Consider the following 11062-nt stretch of genomic DNA (forward strand, 5'->3'; position numbering starts at 1 on the left):
TTTATTATTTATTATTTATTATTTATTATTTATTATTTATTATTTATTATTTATTATTTATTATTTATTATTTATTATTTATTATTTATTATTTATTATTTATTATTTATTATTTATTATTTATTATTTATTATTTATTATTTATTATTTATTATTTATTATTTATTATTTATTATTTATTATTTATTATTTATTATTTATTATTTATTATTTATTATTTATTATTTATTATTTATTATTTATTCAGTTCCATTCAGTTCAGCTCCTTCAGTTTAGCTCCATTAAGTTCAGTTCAGTTCAGTTAGTTCAGTTCAGTTCAATTCAGTTCAGCTCAGCTCAGTTCAGTTCAGTTCAGCTCAGTTCAGCCAAATAAAGTTCAGAAGAACAGGGCCTAAATCATATTATAGAAACTTCAAGAAAATATCATCTTCTCTCTCTTCTGGTCCACTCTAAGTTAGATTGGTGCTAAAGCAAATGAAGCTGATCTTGGTGGTTCACATGATGCGACCTCACAACTTACTTCAAGGTAGCTTTGCAAACGAGCAGAGCCGAGTACTATCATGTTCATGTTCATGTTCATTTAATATAAGCAAGCTCGAGTCAGAGCCCGAGATATCAATCGAGCTCAAAAATCTGTGTAAATATCTTTCTGGAACATACTAAAACGGAAATCATAAAGAACTTTCAACAATGGAAGTAGTATATAACGTAGTTTAATAATATATAATGATGAACTAATAACTAGTAAAATTTATCACTTCATATCAATGAAGCATTTATTGATGAATTAATAACTAATAACGTAATAATTAATATTTGATAATGGTGAACTTAGCGGGTTATGGTTGTTTATGGTTCGAATTAAACGGGTTACGGGTTATCGATGGTTCAGATTAAACGGGTTACGTGTTGTAAACGTTTCGGATTAAACATGCTATGGGTTAAAAGCAGTTTGGGTTGTAAACGGTTCGGATTAAAAAGATTTTCTTGGGTTGAAACGGATCTGGTCATTAGTGAGTTTCATATCCGTTCAGTTCAAGTTGAAGTGGATGGGGTTGCCGCTGAACATTTTGTTATCGGTTTTCGGATCTTAATCGGTTTAATATTTTAGGATTAGTTTAGGTTCGTGTTGAAAATAATCGGATCTGATTGGTTCGGGTCTTGGGTTATAGCTTGCGAGTTATTAATGATTTGGGTTATAAACGATCGGACTAACACACCGAATTCAACGATTCGGTTCGAAAAGTAACAGCCCGGGAACGGACATGTTCTCTTTAACCTCTCAACGTAACCAAACCAGATGTTAAGTTAACCCGCTCCAAATTTGTCATTTCTGAGTCTTCTGACCAATTACCATTTCTGAGTCTTGAGCAAGAAAACAGGACAGCGATTTCCGGATCAACTCGTACAAACTATTCTGTGCAACCTGGTCGATTTAATGGTGTTGGACTTGACCAATATATGGAAAGGAGAGCTGACACATGGGATAGAAATGTTCACAATGCCTTACAAAGAGACCTGACTCAACATATTTGGCAAAATTGTGCCCCGTCTACCGATGACGACTGATTATCTATATTATTGCAATATTTTTAAAAAATATAAATTGTATGGTTTCATGTCTAATTTCATCTATGTTTCTTTAATGAATTTATATTGTTTTATTTCTAAACCAAATTACAAATCTTATTATTTAAGTATTTATTTGTTCCAATGATAAAAATTATCATCAACATCAGCGCGATTAATGATTAAATTAACGATCAAATAGCAATTAACGATTAAATTAGTGTAATTAAAAATTTCGCTTTTTTTTTAACGTACTACAATTAATTATTTAATCCGATTAATTAAATGATAATTATTTAATTATAATTAACAAATTTTTATTTAATTAATAACAAATCTTATTTATTAGATTAGGTAATGGGGTATGGAAAAGTAGGAGAGAGAAGGTAAATGGGGAGGTTAATGAGTGTAGGTATGAAATTGTGAAATGGGAAGATTATGTGATAAAGTTAGTGGAAAGTGATATGGACCAATGAGAAGAGGGGAGAGAAACTCATGAGTGTTGAAATCTATATTAAAATCTATAAGTAAGAGAGGTTTGGTTCCTGATATTATCACATACAACGCAGATGGATATTGTTTACATGGTGAAATGGATGAGGCAGAAAAGCTCATGGATTTGATGGTAAAAGATGGATGCCAACCTGATCTTGTTACTTTCAATACTTTGATCAGTGGGTATTGTAGAGATGGAATGGTTGATGAAGCACAATCTATATTAAAATCTATAAGTAAGAGAGGTTTGGTTCCTGATATTATCACATACAACGCTCTGTTACATGGATGGTGAGATGGATGAGGCAGAAAAGCTCATGGATTTGATGGTAAAAGATGGATGCAAACCTGATCTTGTTACTTTCACCACCTTAATCAACGGATACTGCAAGTCCCGAAAGCTTGACAAAGCTCTTTGCTTGTTCCAAGAGATGCACCTTAAAGGATTATCTCCTGATATTTTTACATACAACATTCTTATTGACGCCTTGTGCAAGGACAATAGACTCACTTTTGCATGCAAGCTTGTTAAGGAAATGGAAACCCACAGACTGAAACCTAATGTGATCACTTGGAATTCATTACTCGATTGCCTGTGTAAAAACAGACATATTGACGAGGCAATGGCACTGATGAGAGGAATGGAGAAAAAGGGAGTGGTCCCCGATATTATAACTTACAATATCCTAATTGATGGGTTGTGTGAAGCAGGGCAACTTGAAGAAGCTTTGGATGTCTTCTCATCTCTCATTGATAAGGGCTTACAACCAAATGTGCGTACTTACAATACTGTTGTCAAAGGACTTTGCAAAAGTGGTTTGCTGAATGATGCCGCTGAACTGTTACTGAGAATGGAAGACAACGGATGTCCTCCAAATGAATGTACCTACAATACAATAATTAAAGGGATTTTAGAAAGGAAGGATGTCAGCAAGGCTTTGGAAATTGTCTGCACCATGAGAAGCAGAGGCTTTGCAACTCAAAATCACAACATTGTTTTATTTGTTAGCTTACTTACCGACTGTGATGTTAGTGATTCGGACAAGGCATTACTTCAAAATTTTCTCAAGATGTGATAAGAAATTTGTGTTTATGTTCTTCACTTGTATGCTTATCTATTCCGTAAGTAACATCACTAGCATGAGAAGATTACTGTCCTTTGACTTATTTTCTCAAGTTTTGCCATATTCGATTTTATTTACAGTATGCAAGATGTGTACTTGATGACTTTGCACTGTCGCTGTTGTTATAGTTTATCATGTGAAATAAGAACTCTGGTAACAGGGACAGAAATTTGACAAAAATAGCTTGGTATTGCTTTGTTCTTCTGCTTACTAATTACAGATTAAAGACAGGAGTAACGAAATTATCAGCTACGGCTACACAGATGCACAACCATTCTACCACCGATGGATAATATCATCTGTCATACAACTACCAGAACAGATCTGTATATTTTTGCACTTTCCAGCAGGGGCAGAAAGCATCATATTTCTTCCACCAAATAAAGTCATCATATTCTCCAACCAACTTGGTGTTTGTTGATCATGGAATATATGTACAGCTTCTGAAGAAATGTAACTCAGCTGCATCTCTGAGTCACCTGTACAGAATAGTTATATGTTCATAGAAGCAATTTGTGTTTCCCCTGTGGCTTTGTTGGAGCTCATGTTCATAGAATCTGTTCTGAGTCAGGTCATCTCCAGGACTGTGTCGCTCTACTGAAAACTGTCATAAAAAACAAGTAGAATAATCTTCATTTTTGAGAATTCAGTACCATCTTTTACAATGTGACCCTAAAATTAACTCGGGGATACTACTGCAAAATGATTTCCTTTGACGCTAACATGCAACCGCAAACTTCTTGATACTTGTAATGAGTCCTCCTCCATATGAAGCAATGGTCTGATAGTTGAACTCATATACAGTAATATAGTTATGTTTTAGTCTTTAACCAACAAACCCAGAGAATTGAATAAACTGATGGTAGAAAAACTAACCGAGTGATGCATTCAATAACAATTATTGACAGAATAGTTCATATTACAAGTAGGGGATGTAGCTCAGATGGTAGAGCGCTCGCTTAGCATGCGAGAGGTACGGGGATCGATACCCCGCATCTCCATTTTTTTCATTAATTCTTTTTTGTCTTTTTGATAGTGTTCATTTGTTTTTTTTTTTTTTTTTTTTTTTTTTTTTTTGCGAGTAATGCTCCGTGTTTTGGAATTTCTTTGAGTCGGTGCGGGGCCCATTTCTCATCAATATGAATGACCTTGCAACAATTGGTGGCTCCTAATTAAACTCCTTATTTCAAATGGTGGTACAACCGTACAACTACACTTCAATTATGTGTCAAACTTGTCTGTCTCTCCAAAATCCATTATAATGTTATTTAGGGACGAGGCTTAATTGGGGCCTAAATAGGCTATTGTCCCCTTCAAAGACCCAATTGAATCTCTAAAAATATTATAAATTCTGATTTTAGTTTACTTATGCTATGGAACTTCCCTCAACAAAAATAAAAAATGCTATGGAACTTCAATGAGTTTATATCTTTACATTGAAGAGTTTTTTTCATTCTTCACTTTAACTTCTGCTTAAGTTAAATTCTATTTTCTTTCCCCAATTCTATTGCTCCACAACTTAAATTTTAGGCACTTAATGCAAATTTTATCACTCATTTTGTTCCTTATTTAAGATTTGTTGCGTAATTATTTACAAATGAGTTTAAACAAAATATTTTGTATCCATACAATAACGAATAAAATAAGTTCTAATTAACACGCTAATTTCACCCAGAATAAGTGGAACCAAATAGAGCAAGGGCCAAGGGGATGATGTAAAAATAAAAACCAGTTTACTCTAGTCTCAAACAAGGACAATGATGTAGACGTCGTTCGATATCAAGTGTTAGATACAACGTCCGATCCTAATCTATTTGACATCCATACATCTATTGAAGCTTGTACATTATCTTTTGGGTTGATATAGATTAATGCTTCTTAAGTAGGCACTACCTAATTTTCTTTCCTTATCAAAAAAATTTAAAAAATATTAAATTGGGTTTTAAATTTAGTATCTGACACACGTAACTTGATATTTTCAGGTGTGAATAATAAACAGTAGGGGATGTAGCTCAGATGGTAGAGCGCTCGCTTAGCATGCGAGAGGTACGGGGATCGATACCCCGCATCTCCATTTTTATTACATTCCTGTGTAATGTTTTTTAAAATCCGGTACTGTTCCCTTTGAGATTGTGTTGTTGGATTAGTCTAACTACCTTCTCTCTGTTTAAGTCTGTAATCTTATATGTTCTCAACGACTCAACTACAACATAGTATTAACTGCCCCATCGTTTGCAACATAAAAAAATTAAACACATACTAAAAATGGCATTAACCACTAATTAGTTGAGAAAATTTGAACACATAAAATTGATATCATTTTCTTACCAAAAAGCAGCAAACTGCAGGAAAATAAGAGATGGAAGATTTAAGTTATACTATAAACCAATAGGTTTTTTGACCAAACGAAAAGCCAAAACACAACTCAGATGTTTCATTTCATTATATATTGCGAATGTCTATACGTTACAACTACCACCAAGATACCATTGATTGTTAATCTCCGAAGGGAATAATCAAATCTTGCGTGTTTAGTTAGCCATTCCTTTCCTTACGGCCTTCTGTAATGGCAAGCCGCGCACTTGTTTATGCCGTTCTGATTGTCATGACTTCTGCAATTAGTTGCAGATCAGGTTAGCATAGTGGAGAACACATCTCTTTGTTCTAGGATTTAAAGTACTACATGATTTCTAGTTTCTTGTTTGTAACTTTCACTTATGGTTGTTCTTTATAAACAGGATATGCACAAGATCCGGGACAAATTCTTATAAAAGCACTGTCATGCTTCAATGCAAACAAAGTAAGCAAGCTCAAACCTATACTGCATGATTGTACTTGAACGAAAAATATGTTTATCTCATGTTGGTAGAGAAACATAAGTTAATCATTTCAATATTCAGGCACTGTTCAGAAAACTAGAAGAAAAATTCCAAACTGTGAGGCTCTTCTTCAGTACACCTAAGAAGATGAAAAAATTAGTATTTCTGAAAAAACTTATTTCCATATTGTAGAGTATAGATAATGCGACCTTAAATTAGGTGCCTCTTAAAACAATCAAGCTAAAAACTGAAGAGTTTTCAGAGTTTTAAAAACCCTCAGCCCAAACAGTTGATGAAAATCTTTAGCAGTCTATAGACATATACTTTCTATGAAATAGATGTAATTGTGTGTATTTTACAACATTATATATTCTCTATCACTGATGAAATGTTGTGGATGCAGATCTATACTAGGTGCACGGAAGCATACAGACTAACGCAGAGTGGATACCTCAATATACCTTCTGCTGCAACAGATCAGTTCTGCTATGGCCCTTGTTTGGCAGAAACACACCTTGTCCTTGACTGTGTCGACCATTCCCTGTCCAAATTTGTATTCTACAATAAGGCCACAAGTAATGACATACGAGCAACACTTCAAGCAGCTTGCAGCCATACACATGAAAGAGGTAAAAATCTTTCTAACTCTCACAGAGTCACAGGCCACAGCATAAGGAATGTTAACAACCTTCAAAAAATTAGTAGCAATATATTCATAACCCCATAATTTCCTGTTTTGAATTTTTGATTACTATTTGCATAATTTGTGGTATTGTAACTTATTGCGCAGGAAACTTCGACGTGGGAGAATACATGCAGGAATATTTGCGGGATGAATGGAGCAGTGCGAACCTACCTCCTCTACCAAACAACCTGTTCACCTTGATTTCTGTTTCTTCAGCATTAGTTCTCATGATAAGAGAAGCTCTGTGATGCCCTGTCTGACAGAAAGGCAAATACTTATTAGAAATACTAGTACTTCAGAAAAGAAGTAGATTTGCTTCTTTCTATTGGCAACTAAATGAATGCGAGAAGCACCCATGTCAATATGTATACCCTCAATATCACGCCAACTGTAATTCCACTACTATAAAATTATGTATACTGGTATATTAAACTCACAGAATAATGAATGAGAGAACGACCATGTTAATATGAAGTATACTCTCACTCTCTCAGTATACAACAATGACACTGACCAAACATATGCAATAATGAAAGAAAATATGTTAATAACAGAACATAAGAAGGCAAGAAGTTGGCTGAACATTGATCAACATTTTTCATGATAAATACTCTGTATATATGTTAGTTAACCCCAAATAAGAGAACCTTGACCATCCTCCGAATCTCTGAGATTGAATAGCACCTAACAATTACAGATGCCCTAGCTCACAAGACAACAAAGCAGGTGACTCTCATCGAAATCAGATCACACGATAATGTGGCTACTGTATAACAGCTTAACCTTTTCTAATGAATACAATACAGAACCGCAAAAGTAGGCTTTAAGCAGCAACTTCTGCTCCCGGCCCCCTCCAAATCCCACAAAACACATTTGCAGATACTTCAGAAGATTAAAGGAGCAAAGCCATGAGGCCCATGACATGCACGAAAGCAGATAATTCAATATTATGCTATCTGTTATCATATTCATAAACTCAGTATACTTCTCATGATTTTTCCATACAGCCTTGTTGTGCATATATCTCCCTAGCTCCCTAGCTCAGTATATAACTCAGTATATTATGATGCTCATTACGAGTGTCAAGACTCGCGTGTGCATCCAAGAGTACGACAAGAAAATTTCTTAACTTGAATAATAGGACATAGTTATGAGTGTCCAATGTTACAATATGGACATGGGGACATGGAAACTTCCTCTGTTACATACGTATTAAAAAGGAAGGAATTTATTTTCTTGTTTTGGGAAAAATTGAAGTGTCACAAGTCTCACAACTCACAAGTGTTCATACGTACCCATTAGGAGTTTCAACTGTCAAGTATCCGTCTATCCAGCCATGGTACTTGAGCTAGCACAAAGATCCCTACATCAAAGCTTGCAACTCCCTACCGGAAGTTGATCACTCCAGATTCCGTATAAAACAAAAGAACCTTAGCCTAAATTTTCCAGCTGAGGTGCCATTATCCAGCCTAATGAATAATTTTACGCTATGCTCTCCCCGAGACACTTCTTAGGCTCTAGCCAACATCATCCAATACGTGCCTGCACCTGAGGCTCCACTACTAGAGGAGCCTTTTGAATCTAAATCTTCATCCAACCAAGCTGTGACCAATGGACTTTTTGACACTTCTTTCCTTCATTAATACTCTTAACTTGTCAACTTCATCCCATTTCCCTTCTTCTGCGTAGATATTGGATAACAATACATAGTTACCAGAATTCCATGGCTCGAGATTTATAAGCTCTTTAAGAGCACGTTCTGCAAGTTTAACATCACCGTGATTCCGTGAAGCACTAAGCAGGGAACCCCACAACACAGCATTTGGCTTCATCGGCATGTTTTTTACCAGGTCACTTGCCTCCCTCAGACATCCACTTCGCCCGAGGAGGTCTGCCATACATCCATAATGCTCAAGCTTGGGCAGAATTTTGTGCTTGGCAGTCATTAATGAGAAAAAGTGCCGACCTTTCTGTAACAATCCAGCATGGACACAACAGGTTAAAACCCCTACATAGCTTGAATCATTAGGCTTTACACCTCTACTTAGCATTTCCTCAAACAAATCAACCCCAAGTTCACCTTTCCCATTAAAAGCCAGACCTGAGATCAGGGTGTTCCAGGAAATCACATTTTTCAAGGGCATTTCACAGAAGACACGGTGAGCTGTTTCCAAGTCTCCACATTTGCAATAGAAACTCACTATTGAATTACCCACTGTGATGAAATCTCGAAAAAGTCCACTAGATTGAGCATATGTGTATAACCTATTCCCAACATCAAGAGCACCCAAACGAGCACATACAGGTAGAACAGTGACCACAGTAGCCTCATCTGGCTTAAAACAACCATCAATTTGCATCTCATTGAAGACTTCCAAAGCTTCCCTATCCCTCCCACTCTTGGCCAACGACGATATCATCGAATTCCATGACACTATGCTCCTTTCCCTCATCTTCCTAAACAGAAACAATCCCATATCAATATCCCCCGTCTTGCAAAACCCACGAATCATCAAATTCCAAATTATTACATCTCTCTGAAGCATTTCATCAAACACCTTCTTTGCATTCCCCATCTCCTCACAATTCGTATAGAACTCAACAATCCCAATCCTCACAGCATTATGCCGCTCTAGCCCGAGTTTCAAAATCTCACCATGAACACACTTTCCAACCTTTGAATCACTGACATTACAACAAGACTTCATCAAAGGCGCAAATGTATACTCATTGGGTAAAACCCCATTATTCTTCATAAGAGAAAAAATTGATAATGACTTCTCAGGTTGGCCAGAAACAGAATAACCCTTAATCATGGAATTGAAAAGGGGGAGATCAGGGGACTGGGCTTGCTGGAATACAAGCTCGGCGTACCGCATTTTGCCGTGCGCTCGACAAACTGCTACGAAATGAGCGAGAATTTGATTGGACTGGTGGAGCTCGTGGCGGAGAAAATGGGCGTGGATTTCGAGAAGGCGGGTTTGACTTCTCCGGTCGTGAAGATGACGGAGGATCCGCCGCTCAACTTCTCGGCTTGTTCTACTCATTTCTGTGTGTTTGCTCTGTGCGTGTTTGATGAAATAACTGAGAATTTAGTTGAGAAACTTTCAGGAATGAATTCTTTAGTTTGGCGCCAACCAAGGGACTTAACTATAATTTAAACTAGTTATTAATATTTTTTACTCCCTCCGTTTCTTTTTGTATTCGTTTCCTTTTTAGGCGTTTCATAATGTTGTATCCACTTAGAATCTATTCTATTTTTTGACATACATTTTATCCTAAAATACCCTTACATTTCAATCTAATTACCAAAATACCTAAATATTCTACCCATATTCCCACCTAATTTTCCCCACCCATAATATTTTATTCATTTAACCCACCCACCTCCCTTATTAAATTAATAAAATCCTAACGTCACTCTCAACTCTCTCTCCTTATAAACCGTCCCTCTCACCCTCTCTCTCCTCATTCTCTTCGGATCCCTTTCTTTTTCTTAACTCCTCCTGTCTCCCTCTCTCTCCTCAAGAAATCTCCCTGTTTCTCTAAAAACCCTAACCTTCTCCGCCCCTGTTCTTCGATTTTTTTGGTGAGATCTCTCAGATTTTTGGGTTTTTCGCTCAAATTTGTTCTCAAACTTTAACCGGAACCACATTCCGGTGAGATCCCCTCTAGTTTTGTCCCCTTTGTCGTCCCAAATCCCGGTTGGTAATCGATTCTCTGGTGAAATTTTTTGGGGAGATAAAATCGGAGTTTTATTAGGGTTTTATTAATTTCTGAATGGGATCCTCTTCCTCCAAATATCTTCCGAGTAATTCGATGGGTACTTCTGGGCAACGAATTCCTGACCCAAACTGTGATTGAGGCTCGAAATGCATTTGTCCCAACAACGACCACTCGTATTCTGGCGAGTATCTGAATAATTTGAGGTTGGCCCAGAAGGAGAACACGAGTACCCGAAATTATCTCAAAGCTTGGTTTGAGAAAATGGAAGTGGAGCCTAGTGAAGAGGTGGAGTCCAAATACGACGATCGAGTCCCCACACCAGCAGATCTGAGATTCTTTGGAGGAGACGAATCTGATGAGGTATATTTCCTTAGTTTTGGGTTGTTTTTCTGATTTTTTGAGTTAATTAGGGGTTACTCTGTTTTTGGGATTTTTTGTGTTACTTGGAGAAAATCTGTGATTTTTGGTTGAAATGTATGTTTTCTAATGAAATTAGGGTTACTCTGCATGTTCTGATTTATTGTGATTTTTTGTGAATTTTTATGAATGTTTGTGATTTGTTGATGATTTTTGGTTATATTTTGAGATTTAACATTGGTTCATTTGTTTTCGGTTTATTTCAACATGCATGTTCGAAAAATGTT

General features: G+C 36.2%; 2 protein-coding genes, 2 non-coding genes and 1 pseudogene across 4 annotated transcripts; 4 read left to right on the forward strand and 1 right to left on the reverse strand.

Annotated features, from left to right (window-relative positions):
* Positions 1–1959: 1959 nt before the first annotated feature.
* Positions 1960–3300, forward strand: LOC130471352 (pentatricopeptide repeat-containing protein At3g22470, mitochondrial-like; annotated as a pseudogene).
* Positions 3301–4116: 816 nt separating this feature from the next.
* Positions 4117–4189, forward strand: TRNAA-AGC (transfer RNA alanine (anticodon AGC)). The gene has a single exon. It is a non-coding gene; the product is annotated as a tRNA-Ala (tRNA).
* Positions 4190–5189: 1000 nt separating this feature from the next.
* TRNAA-AGC (transfer RNA alanine (anticodon AGC)) lies at positions 5190–5262 on the forward strand. Its single transcript has one exon. It is a non-coding gene; the product is annotated as a tRNA-Ala (tRNA).
* Positions 5263–5635: 373 nt separating this feature from the next.
* Positions 5636–7042, forward strand: LOC110792722 (uncharacterized). The gene is made up of 4 exons (XM_021997544.2): positions 5636–5821; positions 5927–5988; positions 6411–6636; positions 6798–7042. Exons 1-4 carry the CDS (start codon positions 5755–5757, stop codon positions 6938–6940), a joined length of 498 nt encoding a protein of 165 aa, XP_021853236.1. The 5' UTR covers positions 5636–5754; the 3' UTR covers positions 6941–7042.
* Positions 5662–9818, reverse strand: LOC110792723 (pentatricopeptide repeat-containing protein At1g09190). The gene is made up of 4 exons (XM_021997545.2): positions 7988–9818; positions 6864–6948; positions 6459–6548; positions 5662–5800 (listed from the first exon to the last, which is right to left on the reverse strand). The coding sequence occupies exon 1, from the start codon at positions 9737–9739 to the stop codon at positions 8282–8284; it is 1458 nt and encodes a 485-aa protein (XP_021853237.1). The 5' UTR covers positions 9740–9818; the 3' UTR covers positions 5662–5800; positions 6459–6548; positions 6864–6948; positions 7988–8281.
* Positions 9819–11062: the final 1244 nt, after the last annotated feature.

This window comes from Spinacia oleracea, chromosome 4 (assembly GCF_020520425.1).
Source record: "Spinacia oleracea cultivar Varoflay chromosome 4, BTI_SOV_V1, whole genome shotgun sequence".
Lineage (NCBI taxonomy): Eukaryota > Viridiplantae > Streptophyta > Magnoliopsida > Caryophyllales > Amaranthaceae > Spinacia > Spinacia oleracea.